The sequence below is a fragment of the Stomoxys calcitrans genome, chromosome 1 (assembly GCF_963082655.1).
Source record: "Stomoxys calcitrans chromosome 1, idStoCalc2.1, whole genome shotgun sequence".
NCBI lineage: Eukaryota > Metazoa > Arthropoda > Insecta > Diptera > Muscidae > Stomoxys > Stomoxys calcitrans.
In genome coordinates, this window is record NC_081552.1 from 50,434,610 (window position 1) to 50,459,028 (window position 24,419).

Consider the following 24,419-nt stretch of genomic DNA (forward strand, 5'->3'; position numbering starts at 1 on the left):
ACGGACCCCATTAACCCTAGGACCAGCGAGCGGAATCTGGAAATAAACAGGGTAGTCAAAGAACATATGCGGAATGTGTGGCTGAAACACTTGGAGCAATGTAACTTAGGTACCGGTATAGGCATGCTGTGGTCTACTGTTAACTCACTCGCGAACTCCGATAGACGGGATGACAGGACCTCAATCATTTTTGGCGACGTAACTTTGACTGATTCGAATAGATGCGCCAGGTTGTTTAGCCGTTAATTTGTTGTGCATCCCGAGAGTGAGAGGCCTAGAAGGAGAGCCATTCGTCGTATTCGTGGTCTACAAGACGAAGGAGAGTCATAACAATTCACCGTGGACGAAATAACGAACGTCATCAGTGGCGCCAAATCATTCAAGTCGTTACGTTCCGACGGAATCTCTACACTGATGCCAAAGAACCTGGATTTACCAGTAGTCGAGTACCTTGCAATTGTCCTCAACCTATCTTTGAACACTTTTATAGTACCCTATGCCTAGAAAATGGACAGAGTGATCCAGCTATTGAAGCCTGGAAGAACCCGAGTAAGGGGAAGTCGTACAGACCGATCTCCCTTCTCTCACCAGTAGCTATGAAGATTGAGGGACTATTCCTTCCGAGCCTTGTTGGAGAATCTGTGATATCTCCGGCACTGTTTAACCTCTACCTGACCTCCATTCCACCCCCTCCATAGAGATCATATCACATGCGGACGATTGTACGATTAAGACATCAGCCCCCCACCCATTGGTTACATTTGCGACGAAGGAGAGTCATAACAATTCACCGTGGACGAAATAACGAACGTCATCAGTGGCGCCAAATCATTCAAGTCGTTACGTTCCGACGGAATCTCTACACTGATGCCAAAGAACCTGGATTTACCAGTAGTCGAGTACCTTGCAATTGTCCTCAACCTATCTTTGAACACTTTTATAGTACCCTATGCCTAGAAAATGGACAGAGTGATCCAGCTATTGAAGCCTGGAAGAACCCGAGTAAGGGGAAGTCGTACAGACCGATCTCCCTTCTCTCACCAGTAGCTATGAAGATTGAGGGACTATTCCTTCCGAGCCTTGTTGGAGAATCTGTGATATCTCCGGCACTGCTTAACCTCTACCTGACCTCCATTCCACCCCCTCCATAGAGATCATATCACATGCGGACGATTGTACGATTAAGACATCAGCCCCCCACCCATTGGTTACATTTGCGAACTTCTTGCCTCTCATTTCATTGCAAGAGATCTGAATATATCTACCACCAAATATTCAGCCACATTGTTCACTACAAATACGCGTGAGGTGAACAATAAGTTGAATGTGATGGTCGATGGAGAAATGATTCCAATCATCAATTATCCTAAAATACTTGAAGTTATATTTGACAGCATCCCATAAGCCACAGCAATTTGCGATAAAGTCAAAAATAGAAACATGGTCCTCAAGTCATTTTCCGGCAGCACTTGGAGTGCTGAAAAAGAAGCATTGTTGACCACGTACAAAGCAATTGGCCGGTCTGTGGTAAGTTATGCAGCGCCACTCTTCAAACTGTGATAGGCTGTCTCCTTAGTTTTGATGTGGACCACTTCCATCAGGAGACAAAGATCCTATCCGTGTGAAGACATATCTACATGCTGTCTAAGAAATACCTTCTTGGCTGTTATCGCAGCTCAGCAGCCTGAAGGTAGATCTACATTTATCAGAGCGTGAGGTTCAGTGCCATAAGAGAGAACCTCTAGATCAAGCGGATCTTGACAACATTCATGCAGACATGGTAGCAGATACGGATAATAACTACCGGGTGAATGTGTTCCTTGGAGAACGATCGCCTCCCATTGCAACTGAAGAAATTGACCTCACGCGGCAGATGTAGCCGCCTCAACTCCTACAGAGCAAGGTTTGATGGCGACGTGCAGGATGTATGTCTCGATTGTGACCACACGTCACCAGTTTATCACCCACTCGACTTAGACCCAGATCCCTCTGGACGCACCCCGTCTTAGTCGCAGAGTTCCTGGATTTGGATACTCCACAGAATCAAGCAAACAAAAGAAAAAACACAACACTCTGCTCCAACAACAACCCCAGCACGGGATAGCTGTCACGAGAAGTTTAGCTGCGAGCTACAGGGCGTGTACACAGGATGCGGATAGTGGAATGCTTCATACGGAATAGCTGCAGCGGCAGTAGCAGACAATCGGCGATATCGAGCGGATAATCTCAGTGAGAGGCGGGGCGGCACCGGCTCTTCCATAAATACTGAATGCCTATAAACGCAATATGACTAGCCGAGTTATTGGTGCCTTTAAATAACCAATGACAACCATGTTCGATCCTTTAAACCGGAACGAGCTTGTTCACCTACTGGAGCTTGACGAGGATCACCACATCTACATGAAAATGTGGCTACAACAACAAAATCAAGTGCATTTCCAATCCTATGCATTTTATATTTTTTTGTAGCGCCCAAAAGAAGGACAGAGATAGACCCATTGATAAATATACCGATCGACTCAGAATCACTTTCTGATTAGATTTAGCTATGCCCGTCTGTCTGTACATGTTAATTTGTGTAGAAACCACAGGTCGCAATTTTCATCCGATCGTCTTTAAATTTGGCACATACTTTTTATTGGCGTAGAGACAAAGCCTATTGAAATTGGATCTGGGTGATGATTAAATCTTTTCTGGGGGTGCTAAGCCCACCCCCATTGGCCTTTCTACGCTTGTGCTAGAGCCATTGCAAGCGCATTTATTGACTAATTTTGCCAAAAATGTTCACAACGCTTTCCTCGACGACATTGTAGTATATCTAAGTAGTTTAGTCTATATCGATTCAGATTTTGGTATAGTTCCCATATATATGTTTGTCAGATTTTGGGGGATTTCCAATATTGTTGTCATTTATCAACCGTAGTTATTACAGTTTGAACTTATTTGCTCGAAATTTGATACAGATTGTTTAATAACCCATCTGAAAACATCCGCCGAGGTCCATCGAAATTGGTTAAGAATTAGATATAGCTCTCGCTTGGTACTCATAGGGTAGGTGTTGGGTATTATTCAGTCGGCACGGCTCCAAATTTTACATGTTTTTGTTTTTATAATATATTCTAGTTTTAAGTACATAATCATCAGGTAATGTCTTTGTTTATTTTACCTTTTGTTCAATAAATCCAAATAGATTTGTAAAATTGTTTATTGTAGTCATCTTCTAATCCTTCCTGGTTTTAAGCAATTTTTTTAGTATATATTTATTAACTATTGATACCAAGGTGTTTTTATTTTATTCGCAGTTAAAACCTCATTTGAAGAATATGAGAAAAATGGGATGACAAAAAACCCATAATAGTCATTCACTCTATAAGATTTTTTATAAATATATTTTGTTTGTTAGGATCTCATAACACGACAATTATTGAGGCTGCCAATACTATAGTTAAAAATAATTTCAAATGGATTTGTTAGGTTTATTACTTCGGTTGCTATACAAATAAAACTACAAACCATTGGTATCAATTTTTAGCAAAAAATTACCATTTGCCCTTATGGCCCTGCAATAATATAACTGAGACTCTCACCGAACTCCACTAAAAATTTATCGGCGATTAGCCATTATGACCGTTGGCAGATTAAAAATGGTAATTTAAATATTATTTATTGCCATTTCGGCATAATAATAGTTTCCGCTGTTTTTCTCCCCTTGACAAATGCCAAATTTCAATGTTTGTAGTGGAAGCTGGAGGTTTGAACAGGAAATCATTGAAATTCAATAGAGAAAAACTCTTCAGGGCGTAGAAAAAAAACAACACAGGACACATGCAAGTCTATAAATCAGCAAAGAGTTCCGGTGGGAGTTTTTGAGCTATAATAACGGTTTGTAGATGCCATGCAAATAATAGAAAAACCTTCATTTAAAAATTGAACAGAAAAAAATAATTAATGATAAGTTATTGCCAATACTTAAGGTATGCGACCGTTTAAAAGTGTTGCAAAACTAATTTCGTTCATTTTTGTATATTATTGCTTTAGCCTACTTTAAGGATACTCATAAGGGTTAAAACAATGAGAGAATGCCCTAATGAATGAAATCAAAAATTTTTATTTTGCTTCAACATTGTCTAAAAAAATTAATCGTAAAAGTATAAATGTTCTCTATGAAATACGAAATTGATGCCCACCTTTAAATAATAAAAATTAAAAAAATTAAATAACTACACATATTTGAAATCAAAAAAAAAAAAAAAATTATATTATTAAGTTAAAAAAAAAATTTTAAAAAAATATATTTTAAGAAATTGTTTAAAAAATTAATTTCTTACATAAAACTCATTTTGTTATTGGAATTGTTTCTAGCTTAGACAAATATGGTTTTGTTTCTATTTTAAAACTTAATCCGAAAAAAATTTAATTAAAAAACGTTAAAATTAAAAACAAAAAGTAAAATACATTAAATGAAAAGAAAATAAAAATTTAACCGCAATAAATCAAAATTTTAAAAGTAGTAAAGAAAAAAGTTAAAATCAAGAAAAAGTAAATAGTCAAATAAATATTAAAATTAATAAAAAGTAGACCAAAATAATTCATCATTTTAAAAGGAAAGTTGAAATGTGAAGTTTTATTTAAAAATATCAACAAAAAATTAATTCACAGAAAAAACTATCACGAAAATTTCCTCTATTAAAAATTTAATTGAAAATAAAAATGTTTTCAATAAAAAAATTAAATCTTTTCAATTACGGTCGTGATTGATTTTCAATTTTCAATAAAAAAATTAATTGTTTTAATCGTTTTTTTAATTGGACCTGATCCTTATTTCAATTACGGTCATGATTGAAATTAAGGCAATTCTTAATCAAAAGAATTAATTGGTTCAATTATTTTTTTTAATTGATTCTGAATTTTTTTCAATTACGATCGTGATTGAAGTTTTTTATATTTTCAGTTAAAACATTATTTGATTCAATAATTTTTTTAATTGAGTCTTGAAAAATGTTAAATATAAAATGTGATTGAAAGTTGTATCTTTTTCAATTAAACATAACAACCAAGACCACCAACTTTTTGTCTTTGTGTCACTCAGTTCGTTCCCCAATTCATTGAAAACAGCTGATTTTATAGAGGGAAACCAGCGGTTTTCATTGAATTGGTGAATGAATCGAGTGACAAAAAGAAAAAATATTAATGATCTGGGCAGTAAGTTCTTTCAATCATTTTTTAATTTAATCGGAAACATTTAAAGACCCAACAGCACTGTTATGACTGTCTGTTTTTGAAAAATTCCAGCCGCTCAACATTTTGATAAATACTTTCTATATATAGGAGATAAAACTCCCCCTCAAACAGTCTTTCGATTACCTTTTTATATATCTAGACGCAATTCTAATCAAAGCATACCGGCTTCGGTAGCATCGATCTAATTATAACATATTATAGATATGAATTACAATTCATGTACTTCATTAAGATACTGCCCCGCTTATTTTTATGCCATCCACCATAGGATAGGGGTATACTAATTTCGTCATTCCGTTTGTAACACCTCGAAATATTCTTCTAAGACCTCATAAAGTACATATATTCTTGATCGTCTCGACGTTCTGAGTCGATCTAGCCATGTCCGTCCGTCCGACTCTCGAAATCACGATAGAGGTCGAACGCGTAAAGCTAGCTACTTGAAATTTTGCACAGACAGCCCCTTGAAATTTTGCACAGATACTTCATATTGATGGGGAGGCCACCACAGCGCAGAGGTTAGCATGTCCGTCTATGACGCTGATCGCCTGGGTTCGAATCCTGGCGAGACCATCAGAAAAAATTTTCAGAGGTAGTTTTCCTGGAAAGCCGCAATTTTCGTCCGATTTGGCTGAAATTTTTCATGTAGTGTACCGTTATGACTTTCAACAACTGTGACAAGTACAGTTCAATCTATATATATAAAAATGTATTGGTTTTTTTTGTCGGTTTGTTTGTTTCTTCCGTATAGACTCAAAAATGGCTAATCCTGACTAATGAACAATATGGGACTCAAATGAAAGCTAGTCGTGACTAGATTACGAATGGTGTCAGGAAATAGGAATAGGCTTTATAATTTATTAACAACGAAAGGGGGCGGACCCTCCACCGTTACCACAAAAACACCACCCAAAATCAATAAATTGTCCCGATTGGGACAATATAGATATCCAATGAAAGGTATTGGAGAGTAGAATATGAATATGGTATTAAAATTTGAGTCTATCGGGCCGCCCAAAGGTATTCGGTAGTAGATTTCGAATCTGGCATACAAAATCAATCGAAGTAATCTATATGATACATAATAGATTGTGTACGTTTGTTTGGAAGGAAACATACGCTATATAATTTTTAGATATCGGGTGGAGGCGGACTCTCCCCCTTACCACAAAAACGCCACCCTTATCCAAATGTGGTCCGATGGGCTCAAAAGGGTATCAAATGAAAAGTATTGGAGACCAGAACACGAATATAATATTGAAATTGGGGTCCAGCGGGCCTCCCACCCAACCCCAAAACTCCTTTAAACAGATATATTCGAAGTTCATGTCAATATGGGACTCAAATGAAAAGTATTAGGCATTAGATTACGAATATTGCATTATTGCAATTTGCGTTCAAGTATAGGTAGCCCTTGTCCTCCTAAAGATACGTCAAATGGATTATTTGACCCAATATGACAATATGGGCTTAAAATGAAAGGTATTTGAGAGTAGAAAACGTTTTTGGGTTACGCCCCAAAGCACCCCCTAAACTGAACTTCATTTTCGGGGGGAATAACGAACGAATTTGATATATATTTACAGTGCAAAGTGCCGGTGGCCGCCCCGGCCCCAAAACCCCTCCAAATGGTTCATATTTACCGGCCATGGCATTAAGGAGCTCAAATTTAAGGAATTTATAAATTCAGCACGAATTTTATATACATATTTGAGTCGAAATGTCTGAGGTGACATCCCTCCCATAATGAGAAAATTACCCTAAGGAACAACATTACCACCAGGAACCGAGAAGAGGCAAATTCTCACACATCAATGAGTACTTTCCGATTCAAGTTAAAACTCAATGATAAGGGACCTTTTTTATAGCCGAATTCAAACGGCGTTCCGCAGTGCAACACCTCTCTGGGGCAATTTTTTTAAATGACCATGCATGGCCAGGATTCGAAAGCGTTCAGCGTCATAGGCTACAATGGCACGAATTCGATATTCGCATTCAAGGCGAAGTGTCCCCTCCCAAAAAAGATATTAGAGAGTTAATGAAAACGCAGCGGAGCGGGCCCGGTTCGGCTAGTCAGTCTATAAACTGATATAGCTCCCATGTAAACCGGTCTATTTATCATCCCTGTTCGGTTTCTAGAACCTATAATTTTTGCTGGTTTGACAGAAGTTTGGTATGTAGTATAAAATTATGCCCTTCAACTAAATTTATTTTATACAAATTTTTAGTTTTTACTCGTTTTGAGATATTTTAGTTAAAAAATGCTTTTTAAGTTTTCCTCGTGTGATGTTGCTTTTTACTTTTTTTAGTTTTAAGTTATCAATTTTTATTTCATATTTTGCATATTTTTAGGTTGTTTTGCAATAAATTATTTATAATTTATAAATTATTTATAATTTATTTATAATTTTTCTTAATATTTACTTTTTTATTATATTTTTGCAGGCTTCCTTCTCGAAGGAGTTACGCCTTCGGCACCACCAGATGTACCACCTAGAAATCCCACAATGAGTCGCATGAATAATGGCCGCTTGGTAGCAGCAAATCCAAATGATTTGGGTGTCGACTTTGAGCCCTCATGTCTGGTGCGTACACCCTCGGGCAACGTTTACATTCCCAGCGGTAATCTAAGTAAGTACAAAGTATACATGTATTGACATTTTTTTATAATTATTAAAATAAAAAATCATTGCAATGGTGGAATCATTATAATAGCCCTTTTTAATTTAAATGGATAAATACATTTTAATGGATAAATAAATTTTGAAAAAAATAGCATATGGATTTTTTTAAAGACCCGAGGGGAATTCACTCAGAAGCCAGAGTTTGACCAACTTTTATACCTATCATTACACCTATCATATCATTAAGGTATAAGAAATGAAATACGAATTATATGAATAAATATGAAAATATTCACATTATCGAATCCGTTAAAAACCAAAGTTTTATATCCGCCAAATACCAAAATTATATCCTCCAAATGCCAAAACTCAAATTTAAAAAGCTTGTCAATTTGGGTGAAATATTTAACATTGTCCCCCAATTTTTTTGGTATAATTCCATATTTCACACCTTGAAATCGATTTTTAAAAAATAAACAAAATATCTGCATAATTTGCATATAAATAAATTTTTTATTTTATTTCCCTTTTCCAAGCAATTTACGGGATTTTTGTGTTCATTTGTTGTATTTTGTATTTTTCTTTTGTTTTGTCGCATACATTTCTATTTCAAATTCATAGCCTAAAAGAATGTTTTGATATGCATAAAACGTTTACTATTGAAGAGTCCCGAGCTACATAAATTCCATAGAATATTTTCAGTGTGAGTGTGTTTGTATGTTATATAACTGTTCAAAGGTGTTAGATTTAGGTTTTTGTTTTAAATAAACATTTGTGCATATATATATATCACAAAGATTCAATGCAAAAAATAAAAGCATATGTTTTGTTTTGTCTTTTTTTCTCTGGGGAAATTCAACATCAATTGAGAAAATGAAACCAAAATAGCAATTATTTTAAGCAATTAAATCTTTTGTGATTAGAATAGTTCAGAAATAAAATCAATTTCACGCAATTTTATTTCAATATTTGCATCATACCTTTAGGCCGGTACAATTCAATTATTAAAAAATATTTCATAATAATGGCAATTTTTCACTTCAAGTGTTAGTGAATGCCTTAATTACTATAAAATAGTAGTTTTAGATAAGTCGTTAGCTTTTCAATAATATTGTTTTCGTAGTTCGAGCTTAGGTAACTTTATTCAACAAGTATGGCAGAAGGATGGAGAGAACATCTTCTAAAAATATTTTACAAACGAAGAATTTCAGAAATCTAGCAGCACAGTTGCATCCATGGTTATAAATGAAGAAAAAAATTGCTTCACGTTTTATAAATTAGAAAGAAGTTTAAATTAAGTAGTGAAGCATACTTTTAAGCTGTGAGTACGAAATTACTTAATACGACTATATTTAAGATTGTTTTCGCTTTTAAAAATGTTATACAATGACAAAACTTCTAACACGTTTTCCTTTTCATTGCAAACTTTCTTCTTAGAAGGATTCAGACCTTTTGCAAGTCGAATAGTTTAGGGCCTTGTTTGGAATTTCATAATATGAAGCATACTTTTGTGCTTAACAAAACTTGTTTTAAGATGTAGAGTAAAATCCTTGCATGGAAACAAAACCCCTTATAAAGAAAATCCTTCTAGGTTGCCTACTTTAGGGCTTTGTTACTGGAATTTAATTTTTTTGGGTCTTGTGAACTCTACGTTAACAATTATTGCAACAATTTACAAATGTGCACATCATACCTCTTTGGAATAATGTTTGTAAATTACCATAACCATAAATATATATTTATATACATATAAAGGTATTGTGGTTCAGCTGTAACTGAGTATTGTATTTTATTCATCCTACCTAAAACAATGAAAATTTATGCGTATATCGTTAAAAAGCTAAAATTTTTTCCCAACTAAATGAAATTCAGCAAAAACGAACTCTTTATTAAGGGTTTAATACTGGTTTGTTGGTTCATTGCTATACAGAAGAGAATAGAGCGTAAAAAGTCCCATTTTATGTGGCATGTACAAATATGCTAGAACGCTTTTTATTATTAAATTGCCATTGAAATTGCCTCATTTTATTTTTGTTTTGCATAGCAAATGCCATTTTGCAAAATTATGCTAACAGGTGGAGAAAGGCAATATTTAAATGTGTTGGAGAGATCAAATTTAAATAAAAAAAGGTATTTGTATACCTCATACATGTTAACATGGATATTCACAGCAATGTAATTCTGGAAAAAATATTTAGAGGAAAAATTCATTTAATAGGAACAGAAAATCAACAGAAAACAAAAAACTAAGTGGCTTAAAGTCTAGAATATTTTAATAATAATAAAGATTTTCTATACTAAATAATTCTTATATATTCTTTAATTTTTAAGAGCAGGAGATATAAAACTATGTGGCTTACGACCGTAGCGCAGAGGATAGCATGTCTGCCGATGAGCTGATCGCCAGGGTTCGAATCCTGGTGAGAACATAAGAACAAATTTTGCAGCCTTTGTAATCCCCTCCTAACATTTGTGAGGAACTATGCCATTTGAAAGGCAAAATTGTGTGGTTTCGAAAATTAATAAAATGCCCTAAAATGTACTTCGAATGTCCTACAATACATATACCTTGAATTGAAAATTTAAATTTCCCAAAATTTTAAAAACCAATTCAAGTTATTTAAGCACCAATGGACACTCAAATTTTTTTTGTTTATTATTTATAATCCCGCGAACTTATGTTTTTGTTTACGTATACAAACACATATCAATACTTAAAAGCTCAGATGCTTTAGAGTATACTTTAAATTAGTAATTTTAATAAAATTCCTTAAAATATCCTTGCCTTTTAAACATATATTTATACCTTTTTTGGTTTTCTTGATATTGCTTTTTCATTTTTCTTCCTGTTAAATTCTGCACATTTCATTAAATATTATTAAGTATTCATGAAATATTTGTTTAGTTTATTATCACGTTTTGCGTTTATGTCCAACGCCTTCTTTCAATCTGCTGCATCTCCTTTTGCTTCGCATTTTTCGCATTCATACCTTCATTTTGTTACTTCATTAAGTGTTTTCTTTTATTATTTTTAAAGCTATGTATTCGCAAGCGTTGGCGGCACTTAAATGAACCCAGTGACATTTTCGCTTAAGGCAAGAAACCTTTTTTTGTTGTTTCTTGTATTACCTTGCTTTTGTCCTCATCCATGCTATGCGCTTCGTCATGCCTTTTGTAATAAACTGCTTAAGATATTCTACAAAAATCTCTCACGGCAAATAAATGCGTAAAACTTCCACACTATGTGGCAGCAGCCTCATCAGCTTTCTTGATGAGTTACAGGTTAGGAAGAAAAAATTTCATGGCATTGTCCTTTTTGAAAGCAAGCAAGCAGAGCTATAACTTTCTTCGAGAACTCTGTGAGCTGGAAAATCTTTGCACCAACATCTAAAAGTATGCTAAATATTTTGTGCCCTTTTAAGTAAAGATGTTACCGTTTAAGATAACTATTTGGTTAAATATGTTACGGACTGGGGGAAGTTTTAAGGGTTAATTTAACTTTTTAGTATATTTTCAAAGGGCAAGTTTATTATTGAAAAACATTTTCACTTAGGCAATTCAAATGTTGTAAGATTCTTTCCAGCATAATGCGCTTGAATTTTTTAAGAAATTTTCCCTTATGTAAAGCTTTTGTGAATATTTTTCTGCTCATATGCCGGCATCTTTTGTAAAATTCAACTTATTTAGATGTTAGCTTAAGCGTATATTCATAACAGAAAATTTTGTATACTTTTAGGTTTTAGTTGATACTTTTTTCCTTTTTAGCCAGGAAACCCCTCCATTTATTAGAAAAACCATGTTAATTTATCCTTTATCAATTTGTTGAACTCAACATTCTTAATGTCCTCTTGCTACACCAAATTTTGCCTATTTGTAGGCTTCATTGTTTTTTTTTGTGTAAATTTGAAGACTTGGTTTTTATTCCTTTACAAACAAGTTTTAAATAGATATGTTTTATTATTTTATACCTTGAATAAATTTTTAGCTTGTTTGCAGTAAATTTGTCAACATTTGTAACAGAATGAAAAATGTTTATTTTGTATGATCTTTAACTTTATTTTATCTTCTTTAAATCTTTAAATCTCCACAGACCATTTTAAGCGTATTTAGATAAAAAAGAAATGTATACTTTAACATGAATACCTTTACTGTATGGCGTTGGTCTTTTCAATTTCATAATTTTCTTGTGTGTTCACCGCTAACAAGGCCCTATAAGCAATTCTTCAACAACAAGCTACCAACCAACCCAGCCTTAGCCCCTTCCCATCCACACTCACCTTCTTTTCAGGTTTACCTTATTCACTGGCTTAGTCATTTGATGTTAGTTAAAATGGCAAAAGCTCTAAAAAAATTTCCTACCAGAATACAAGAAAATATGCAGCACCAGCTCCGGAAATCTGCATATATAATTAAAATTACACTGCATATGTTAAGGCGTTTTTTGTTTCCTTCTATTTGGGTGTAGAGCAGGGGAGAAGAAAAATACAGACAACCTAGCAAACATTGCTTTATGGCACGTTGGTTGGTAAGTACATGGGTATTTGGAGGCAAAACTGTTTTTTTTATTCTTTTCATTTTCATTTGGAGTATTTCCTTTATGCTTTCATTACATTCCATGGCTAGAAGCATAGCTCCTCATACGATTTCTCTGGTCCTCATAATGAAAATGTTAATTAAAATAATGTATTACTGCAGTTAGACTTATACAATACCACAGCAGCAGCCCATAAGCGGCTGGTGAAAAGACCGCCAGCAAGTAAAGCATTACTGCCAGTCTGCTCCCCTAACCCCTGGTGGAAGGGCCCTCATTTTAGGTTTTATATCTGTCTTTAGCTAAACCAACAGTGTTTTGTTGATGGCTTGCGTGCCTAGCTGACAGTCTGAAGGCCTAACAGACTCCCTACTTGCTATAGCCTACACACCCTTCTCTCTTTCTGGTTTCTAGGATTTGGAATTGTATGTGTCATTCATGCTTTGACGCCATTTTTATATTTACCGTAAGTCTAGTTTTTTGTCAATGGAATTTCAGAGCAAGCAGAAAAAACCAACACACACATAATTTTTTCTCTCTGCAACAACACAATGCAGTTTGTATAGGCAACAATTTCCCCTATTTTAAAGCTGCCTGCATATGCATGTGTTGTGAGTGTGCTACTGTATGAATGCGGGCAAACAAGATTTTCCATTGAAATAACAACAACGGCAAATGATGAAAATTGTTGTGCTCATACTAAAACATACTTTATTCATAGTACACACACACATACAAACACTCATGCATATCTATGTATGCGAGGTGATTATGCTCTGAAGAATAGAGAGATGAAAATGAGTATGATTATGTTGATGACTTCCGTTTCCATTTTTTGTTGTTGTTACACTCCCTTACTCATTGTGAATGCATTTAGGGTAACTGTGTATGCTACACAGCAAGCTTTATGGAATTTCTATGCATGGCTATGTGTGGCTCTGCGTTTGTATGGAGGCAGTATTCATGGCATTGCAATACAGGAAATGAAAAAAGAAACTAAGTTAAAGATGCATTTCCTTTTGGCAGCAACAATACCAGTAGTAAACGAAGCGCACCAGCACAGTAGCAGTTTGTGAAGGAGGAACCCTGGAAAATTATACGCGATTAACGGGTATTCACGCACACACATTTACATTCATTATTCTTTGTTTCATTATTGTGAACTTGAAGTAAAGGATTTAAATGATATGATATCATAATGTGCATTACCAAGTGTTTGTTAGATGTAACTGTAGCTATCCTACTTGCAAATCCTAACCAAATGAATTGCATTTGCCAAGCTGACTGAATGACTGACAGGCAAAACATCATAATTAATATATAAGATTTTAATTACATTTAAAAATCATGAATGAAAAAAAAACACAAACAAAGGGAAAAATAATGACAAAGTCAGTAACTGATTCAGTCTTATGCCAAAAAGGAATAATTAAAAAATTTCTGAAGAAAATCAAAATCATAAAGCAAATATTAAATTAAAGAAACTTTTTGGAATTTTAATAATGAGCATGAACATATTCTTTTGAATAATAACAGAATTATAAAGGAAAATATACAGGACAAACTATCAATAGAAACAAAATCTATAACAAAATCCAATTGGAAAAGAAATGAATGTTTGTTTTATAACATTTTCGAAAGAAATTTATAGTTTATCAAAATATTTTCAGTATTTTTAATTGGGGAATATTTTTTTCAGAATTCTCTATCTATAGAAAATTTTGTCAACACTCTATATCTATAGAAAATTTTGTCAAAACTTTATTTCTATAGAAAATTTAGTCAAAATTTTATTTCTATAGAAAATTTTGTCAAAATTTTATTTCTATAGAAAATTTTGTCAAAGTTTTATTTCTATAGAAAATTTTGTCAAAATTTTATTTCTATTGAAAATTTTGTCAAAATTTTATTTCTATAGCAAATTTGGTCAAAATTTTATTTCTATAGAAAATTTTGTCAAAATTTTATTTCTATAGAAAATTTTGTCAAAATTTTATTTCTATAGAAAAATTTTGCCAAAATTTTATTTCTATAGAAAATTTTGTCAAAATTTTATTTCTATAGAAAATTTTGTCAAAATTTTATTTCTATAGAAAATTTTGCCAAAATTTTATTTCTATAGAAAATTTTGTCAAAATTTTATTTCTATAGAAAATTTTGTCAAAATTTTATTTCTATAGAAAATTTTGTCAAAATTTTATTTCTATAGAAAATTTTGTCAAAATTTTATTTCTATAGAAAATTTTGTCAAAATTTTATTTCTATAGAAAATTTTGTCAAAATTTTATTTCTATAGAAAATTTTGTCAAATATTTATTTTTATAGAAAATTATGTCAAAATTTTATTTCTATAGAAATTTTTGTGAAAAAATTTTATTTCTATAGAAAATTTTGTGAAAAAATTTTATTTCTATAGAAAATTTTGTGAAAAAATTTTATTTCTATAGAAAATTTTGTGAAAAAATTTTATTTCTATAGAAAATTTTGTGAAAAAATTTTATTTCTATAGAAAATTTTGTGAAAAAATTTTGTTTCTATAGAAAGTTTTGTGAAAAAATTTTATTTCTATAGAAAATTTTTAGCAAAATTTTATTTCTATGAAAAATGTTGGCGAAATTTAATTCAAGCGAAGTTCTAAAAGTCTTTTAGTTTTTTTCTTTCTCTGACCTAAAAATTTGGCTATGAGGATGTATTGAAATCCTTTATAACACACCCTAAAAGAAGACAATAGTTTTTATCCTAAAATATTAGCATAGCCTTGGAACTTTAGTTGCAAATATCTTACAAAGCCTCAATTCCCCAAGGAAGGCAACCTTGTTAATCATACATCCGCATGCACACTCACACTCACTTTAGTTATATCTTACCAAAACTGAACTCATAAGAAAACTTACACATACTCGAACGTTGTGCACCACTTTAATTAGAAATAGTATGTATGTATAAGTTCACTTTTTCATTTTGTTTATGGACATTAATATGTATCTGGTTGCATTCCTCTTCCCATCATTGTTTTCATAACCCTGACAGCAAATTCTTTTCAATTAGTTAAATGGTTTTGGGAATTTGTTTAATGTATGTTTTCATCTCTCAAGGAAGCTAACTTTATGCATTTTTGCATCAGAAAAAATTCACTCATATATGCAGCAACATCTTCATCGTCAGCATCGGAGGGAAATGAAGCAACACTAGAAAAAGCGGCATTATTATTACTGAAGGACTTATTTCTTCCAAGATCAAATGAGTAAACAGGCAAATAAAACGTCTTCAGCAACATACATTCGTCTCTTTTATGTTTGCGAGCTGCACTCAAGAATATTTTTTAAGTTCAAGAAAACGAAAAAACTGAAAAAAAATTAGGCAAAGCCTTTTTGTTTACAAAAAAATTGGCTTATCATAGAAAAAAACTCTTCAAAACTTTCTATGGCAGGTTTTTTTTTTTTTGATTTTACGAGATGCACTTAAATTCTCAGAAGCTGAATACAGTTTTTGCATTAAGATAATTACCTGTCTACGTTAGGTTTTCAAAATAACTATGTAAAGAGGATGTCCTCCATTACAACTTTGTTTGGGGAAGTTAAAAAATATATATTATTGACCATTAGTAAATATATATAACCTCGCCTGTAAATATGCTAACATACAATATTTTCGCAAACAAATATTTTAATAAGAACTTTGTTAAAAATTGAAAATAGGTATAAAATTTTAAACAAAATATTTATTTTATTAAGGCAATAATCTTAAAATAAATATAAATTAAAAAACAAAATATTTATTTCATACTATAGTATAGGTTCGATTGAAAGAGGGTGCTGATATTTATCCGCCCCATTCCACTATGAACATACACTTAAACTAGTAATCGGCTTGTTGTGCGCTCTAAATACTAAAAAGTAACCTCGAAAAACAAAATCTAAGTTCCAAAATCCCTGATTGTTTTTCATCCCACGCCCCTAATTTGGTTCATGTCTGTTATAGTGACTCACCTAAGTGCCGGTGTCTGTCAGCCGGGTATGACATAGGATATGCTCTAACGTCTCATCATATTCCCCACATGCCCTACACATGGTATCACTTGCCGCACCGATTGTGCATAAGTGAGCTCGTAGTCCTAACTTCGCCTATAAATATGCCACCATTATTTTAAAAAACAAATATTTAAATTCTAATCTTGCAAAAATAGCAAAAGACAGAATTTGATTGTGGAAAACGCAAATCCTATTTTGCTTCAGGGTGAATATGGTTTTACATAGGTTTTAATTTAGATTTTTTTTAAATAACAATTTTCTCCAATTTTTAGTTTAAAATGAGACCTTTCAATATTTTTCTAATAATATCTTTTGGTTTTAAAGATGTTTTTTAAGTTTTTTGCCTTTTTATGATATTTAGATTTTATTTTTTATTTTTGCTCAAAAGTATGCCTAACATTTTAAAGCTCCCACTAAAACGAACTCATTTATCCTGGATTGTTTTTCTCACTCCCATGTGTATTATATATATACTCTTATGTTAAAAAAACTCCTTCGTCCATCAAATGTTCTCGGCTTTAAATTATAAACCCTTGAAAGTATGTTTCTATATATGTGTTGATCCCTATTGCCTGCTTCAAAAATATGCTTTAAATTGTAAACCACAAAGTGTATGCCTTATATTTATTTTCTCCTCTGAAAACTTAACGACTTCCCGAATGCCCTGAAGTATGTTCCAATTGTTCTTATTTGCTTTAATATTTGCTTCCTTTGCCATATGGTGAACTTGCCTTATTTTGCCAAAAAAAAGAAATGAGTAAAGAAAAGGAACATACATCTCAACAAATTTCCCACAAATTATACTGGCTACATACAGTTTTTCCCTAGCTGGCTTTTGCTGTGAGCTGCCTCCTCGCAGCAACAATCATTTTTGCCTCAACCAACCAACTGACCTTTTTCGCATATTGTTCTTTGGCCCCTCTTGTGTTCTTTGCAGCCTTGTGTGTATGTGTCGAAATCATATATACAGCCAAAAGGATTTCCTAAGAAAGAAAAGAAAATTTTCCCTCGACGAAAAACGAAAGCAGCGAGAAAGATATCAAAAGCAGCAGAACAGGAAAATCATAAAGTTTAAAAATGTATAGTCCGACTTTGTAGCGAGAGTAAGGCATAACTGGCAAGAGGGCGGACAAGAAAAAGCAGTGCTAACGGCAGGAAAAATAAATGGAAACCTAATGAAGAATATCCAACATATGTGTCACACTTTATAAATTATGCGCATAACATATTACACTCCATATATACGAGTAACAATAAGCATAAAGAAACAAAGGAAACTTTCAATTCCACGAAACAAACACACTTTGAAGGAAAGATAGCCCCTTGCAATGATAACGATGATGATGATGAGGAAAATCTGAACCAAGTTGCATTTGGATAGACAAAGTGAAGTAAAAGGACTTTCGTCGTTGCCGGCTTTGATTCTACACAGAAATAAGGCCAAAATACTTGGAACATATATTCCGGACCATTTCATTCATAGAAAGTTAAAGAATGTATGAAGTAAAGTATGCCACTAAGAAAATACTCTATCCCACCCCTCCCTATCGAGCCCATTTACAAACCTTTAGGAAATTCGTAGAAAATTTCTCATAAATTATTGATGAATTCTGTGTGAATGTTATGTGCGCTAAAGTTGATACGTTCCCTCTATAGACCGAAAGTAATTTTGCTGTGGCTGCACTAAAAATTGCGTTACATTATTTCTTACGAATTCAAAGGTGCACATAGTATGTCTGTGTAAAAGGTTTTAAAATTCAAAAATTTAAAAATAATTGCATTAATTGTGTAGTGAATTTGAATTTAAATATCAAAAATTATAGTCACACTTTAACAAAAGTCTGTTTTACAATTTAATTATTTATATATATCCACATAAAATTTGTATTTTGCCTGTAATAATGCTTCTAAATATCAAAAATATATTCTTGAATATTTAAATATATTTTTTTCCTAATATTTAAGCTTTTGTAAATATATATTGATTTCGTTTTCTTTGAGTATTTTTTTTACCCTCTACCATAGGAGTATATTCATTTCGCCACTCCGTTTGTAACACCTAGAAATATGCGCCTAAGACCCCTTAAAGTATATATATTCTGGATCGTCATGACATTTCAAGTCGATATAGCCATGTCCGTCTGTCCGTCCATCTGTCTGTCGCAAGCAAGCTAACTTTCGCAGTTACTTCTTATTAGTGTAGGTCGGTTGGGATTGAAAATGAGCCAAATTGGTTCATGTTCTGATATTACTGCCATATAAACCGATCTTGTATCTTGACTTCTTGAGCTTCTGGAAGGCGCAATTTTATCCGAATTGTCTGAAACAGTGCACGTGGTGTTTTGGTATGACGTCCAACAAATGTCTAAATCAGTCCATAATCTGATATAGCTGTTATATAAATATCGGTCAATAACTTGATACAGCTCATATTTATTTTCAAAAGTCATTCAAAGCACTTGTCTTATGCGATCCATGGTGGAGGGTATATAAAATTCGGCATGACCGAACCTAGCACTCTTTTACTTGTTTTTAAATAATTAAATAATTTTTTTTTTGCATAATTTAATATTTAAGTAATCTATTCTTGAATATTAATTTATATAAATTAGATATATATATACAAATAACTTTGACCCTAGGTCTTATATATTGTAATATCCAAAAGATAAGTTCTCATTAAAACTCTATTGTAAAAAAAATTAAACATTAATTTTTTAAATACTTGTTAATATAAAATTTAAAAAGAAATATCCATTATTTCACCCAAAAGCGTGCAATAATATTCTTATTTCGCTCCTATTTCAAATAAAAATATGATGAGTTTTTTTGAAGTCCCTGAAACGTGTTATAAATATTTTCATAACTTCATTTCCAAATTCTAGTTTTATATATCTAGATGTTGTTTGCGTCATGTTGTGCTGCGCTGTTTTAAGTTTTATGGGGGTCATGCAAAATTGGCAAAGATTATTGCATACTTTTGGGATTAAAATTGATTGCTATTATTTAGAACCACAAATTAGTTGAAATATTTAAATAATCCTATTATGTTCAGGGTGCAGGTTTATTCATATTCATACAAGAACATATTTTAATGTTAATATTATTGCATATTTTTGGGATGTGATATCTATAATACATTTAACTTAAAAAAATCGTTCAAGCATCTGTTTATTCCTGTTGGCCTTTTTGGCATTATTTAATGCATGTTTGTTTGGAGGGACAACACTCCGAAAAATTAGTCTGCTGATGTAAAATCAAAATTTTTTAACTTTGAATAAATCCATATAAAATTTTGGAACTTCGAAACAACAATTGAGGCATTTGTTATATATTAGTAAAAAAATTGGGCAATTTTTGTTGTTAGTCTTTTGTGTTTTTATTGCTATCTCATTTTCAGCAGACTTTTTGCTGTTTCAGCAAACATTTTTGCTGTTTTTACTAAGAAATTTCTATGAGTGTAGGTATTGAATCCACTTTATTCTATACTTCCGTCAATGCAGTTATAAAAATTTTATTGTAATATAAAATTAAAAAAACCAAATTTTCGGAGAAATGTTATATAGTGGTAAACGAAAAGTTGTGCAAACACAAACAGGGAGACACTTTATTAGAAACTTTATAATTCCTTAAAAAATATATGACATGATAGTTTGAGAATCCACTTTTATAAATTTTTTACTTCCCATGTAAAATTCTGCAACCCTCACATAGGCAATTTTTGACACATTAAATACTTTTATAATACAAAAATTTTGACAAATTTTTTCCATTCAATAACCTTTTTTTAAATATTTTTATTTAGTTCTCCTTTTCCAACTAGCATAAGATTAAAGCAACAAATTTTTCCCCCCCTATAAATTTAAACTTCCTATACCAAAAAGCAATCATAGAATTTAGATATGTATTTATTATGTTTCTATACAAACCTACTCCCAGTTGGATGATAGTCATATTCGTTATCTTTTGGCTATGGCCCCTCAAACAAAATGTTCGTTTAGAGTGAACAATTTACACAAACTAATTCTGTTGAATTTTTATACCAATTTTTACATGCATATAGTCCTTAGGGGAAAAGTAAAATGTTGTTTCACCTATTCTCTTAGGGTACTGTGTTTTTTCTCATGTTTTCATGATATGTTTATCAGCAGAAAATTTAACGTTCACTCTCCCTTCGGCCTTCACCAAACGACATACATAAATACGAGTATTGTATATAATATGTTTGTACTTACATATATTGTATATAAAATTGTATGCTTTGGCGTTGCGGTAACTACAGTTCCCTTAACATATGCAATATTCGAGTAGTCTAAATATGAAAGGTTACTAAAAAATATATGTTAATATAACAATCGACGGGCAAATGGGCTTTTGTTTAGCTTAGCTTTGCTTTTTAGTGCAAATATTTAGATAAAAGTTTGCCATAATATTTGCAAACAACAATGGGCCAATGCCATTTATGAACACCAGCTAGAACAATTGCCAACAAGAGTCCAAACCAAAAACAAAATAGAAAAATAACTAGTCAGAAAGCGTGCCATTAAGCTTGCGTTTTCGGTAATGTACATTACATATCCGTAAAAAAGGATATTTAAGTTATCCTTTTAGGGGTGGTCGGTTTCAAGCGAGTTCCATGCGTTGATTAGCTATTGCCGTGAATATTATCTGGAATGAGAAAAATTAGGTCAGCGAAGATTAAGTGCTAATGCGGTGTATGTGGTCATTTCATAGCTCTTTTGTTGCGAAATAATTGTGGCAATGTAGGTACTGAAAGCTATCAAAAGCTAAAAAAATCTCCATACATTTTTTTAGCTTTTGATAGCTTTCAGTGCCTACATTGCCACAATTATTTGAAAATTTATTAAAACAAACATGGCATGAGGGAAATAATGACTGTTTTTATTGTTGTTCGCTTGTAATTTTTTAGATTCGGTCAATATCTCTTTTTATCATTAAAGATGTGCATACTTTTAGGATTAATTTACACAATATATTGAGAAAATAATTTCAGAGAAAATAATTTTCATTCACGTTTTATATCAATTATTTTCTTTATACAAAATTCTCAAATTATTTAAAAGAGTTGTTGCAAAGTTACAGGCTTTTGCAATTTAGTTTTGAAAAAAAATTCTACATTTGTATATAAATTTTTTAAATGTGTTTTAAAACCATTCGTTAGATTTTTAGGATTATAAAATGTTGCATGCACATTTGTCCATGAACACTCCATTAAGGAACAGGAGCAAACTTCTCACATATCAATGAGTGCTGTCCGATTCAAGTTCAAGCTCAATTATAAGAAACTTATATCCGAGTGTAAACGGCGTGCCGCAGTGCGACCCCTCTTTTTGGAGAAGTTTTCACATGACATAGTACCTCCCAAAGTTTGCCAAATTTTTCTGATGTTCTCGCCAGGATTCGATTCCAGGCGATCAGCGCATAGGCTGACATGACCTGACCTTCAGGATTTCCATCTATTTAGACTTGAAAGGGCCTTGAGATCAAATGAGAGAAGCGTAGAAATATTTTTTTTTTAATTTCGTGTTTTTTAGTTCTCCCCGCTGATAATATGATTGACTTAAGCTTGATAATTGATCATTGAGCTCGTCTCGAAAGAGAAACAAACGAAAATTGTGAAATTTAATGATCTTCGCCCCAACAGGCAAAAAAAACTTGAAATTGAAAGTAAATTTTTATTTAGAAAATATTTGCCTTCTTTCAGGCTTACATCTTTTGTTTCAAAAAATATTAACAAATATTTTAATTAAAATAAATTTTTTGCATATGTTTAGGCTCTAAAATCAATTATGTTGTAAATGTTGCATACCTTCAGAAGCTGATGATAATTTAGTTTGTTTAAATAAAGGGGTTTGAGCCTTAGCCGTGATATAGCGCATAGAGGTGCATGTTCGCCAATAACTCTGAAAGCCGGAGATTGAATAAGGAGTATTTTCAACGACGCGCTATGGGCGGAAGTGGGAAAATGTGGCCAAAATTCGATAAAACCTACAAAGTGCTCTGATTTTTATGAAATTTGAAACAAATGCAAAAGACATTTTATTTTCATATTTACATTCAAAGACATCCTATGGTGGCGCAATGTGCAATACAGGGTGTCAAAAGTAGACCATTTTTTGCATTATAGGACTTAAAACTTTTGGCACATAAGACTAAATTGAATGAATTTTTACTTGTATCGATAGAACTCATCGAGATGAATAAAATGAAGTCAATAATATTGTATATGCTTTATTTTGCATTATTTCGCCCGATTTTGACTAAAATTGCTTTGTTATGCACATCTGTCAACCAATCTTCACTAATTATGGCTCAGTTTGTTTTCTTAAGACTGTTAACATACCCGTTGAATATTATAGAAATCGGTAAGATTTATAAATAACTCCCATATATTAGCACGCCTGACTTTCACTTTAAAAGACCTATGTCTTTTAACATTAATCAACAAATATTCCCGTAATTTTGCAGATTGTTTTCTTTAGCCTGGCAATGACTGAATGAATTTGGTAGAAATCGGTTTAGATTGGATACAGCTGCCATTTATATGTACTACCCCAATTTCACGTATGGATCCATAATACACAAGTTTATGAAGCGATTTTCGCGAAATGCGCTACACGAAAGTTTTTTGCACCAACACATGTGAAATTTCGTTGCAATCGTTAGATACTATTGCATTTATTTAGCAGTTGGTTAACTGTTTTAATGTTATTTGTACCATTACAGGGACTTGATAGTTTTCAAATTGTTTAAATGTAGTTAAACGAAAAATTCAATTCTAAAGAGTTATGTCTGCAAAAATTTGTCATATTTTTAGGAGTTGGTTAAATTTTCTAGCTATGGTAATACAGTGGATTGACTTTATTTAACAACAGCTAAACCAAAATTTAATTTCTAATAAAATGTTAATTATGTCTTAAAAATAATTCATGTAAAATTATACTTGATTGCATATTTATAGGTTTCGCCGTATGTTAAACATTTGGGAGTTGATAATTTTTTTTTTGGGAAGCAAAACTAAGCTCTCATAATCATTAATCTTTTTTTTTCTTTTGGCAACAAAACTTTAAATTAAAACTCCTATCCTTGGATACATAAGTAACTAACCAAATAAATATTCCATTTTTTCTTTTATTCCTTTATGGGCTGTTCGACATTGAAGTACTCTTGTACCTAAGTACTATTTAGTACTTTTTGCACTGCGAAATGCTTGATTATAAGTTTCTTTTGTTTTTAGTGTCATTGGTTTTTATGTAACAAAGCATATAATAGTTTAAAGTTGAAAAGTTAATTTCGTTTGTTTATGGTAATGCTTTATCGTATTTTGACTTTCCGTGTACTACTAGTTAAACCAGTTATAAATATGTCTCACTAAGTTTTTTTTTTAATTTTCTCAAATGTTTTGAGATCAGTAGAATTTTATTGAGGTAAGCATATAACACTTACAAAAATACGAGTAACTAAATCTGTACTAAGAAATTGACGTATATAGTGATACGTTAAATGAAGTCGAGATCGAGAGAATGAGATCGAGTTAATTAATGCACAATGAAATTGAAAATTCTCTGTTAAACTAGTTGTAGTAAAAATTAAAAAATTGTGTGAGACATACCGGTGTTTGTGTATTTACTTGCAATGCAAAACTTAATTAGAATCATAAGAATTTGCAAAGATAATTAAAATTGATAGGCGAAAGCTTAGATGACTCGATTAAGTTAATTAAGCAAACAAATGGACAGTATATTGAATTAAAAATACAGCACATATGGCAATATCAGCTCGAGAGTATGCACCAATTTTTTTTTTATTTAAAAACTCCTGAAGGTAGTTTTAACAGTATGAAAACCTCTTAAAAAAACTAAAAAGGTTTTTCTTCTTTACCTTTGCATTTGAGAGTTTTTTTATTCCAATGTTACACCTGGGAATGCCATATGCACCAAAGCAAAGAATATAAGTTATCTGCCAATTAAT

The 24,419-nt window shown here is 32.2% G+C and overlaps 1 protein-coding gene across 4 annotated transcripts in view; it reads left to right on the top strand.

Annotated features, from left to right (window-relative positions):
- LOC106091817 (teneurin-m) overlaps positions 1–24,419 on the top strand; it is a 497,726-nt gene that overhangs the window by 371,853 nt on the left and 101,454 nt on the right. For all 4 annotated transcript variants that reach the window (XM_059360132.1, XM_059360133.1, XM_059360135.1 and 1 more), the window contains exon 2: positions 7,687–7,872. In XM_059360132.1, coding sequence (XP_059216115.1) covers positions 7,687–7,872 — 186 coding nt within the window. The remainder of the gene's footprint in view (positions 1–7,686; positions 7,873–24,419) is intronic.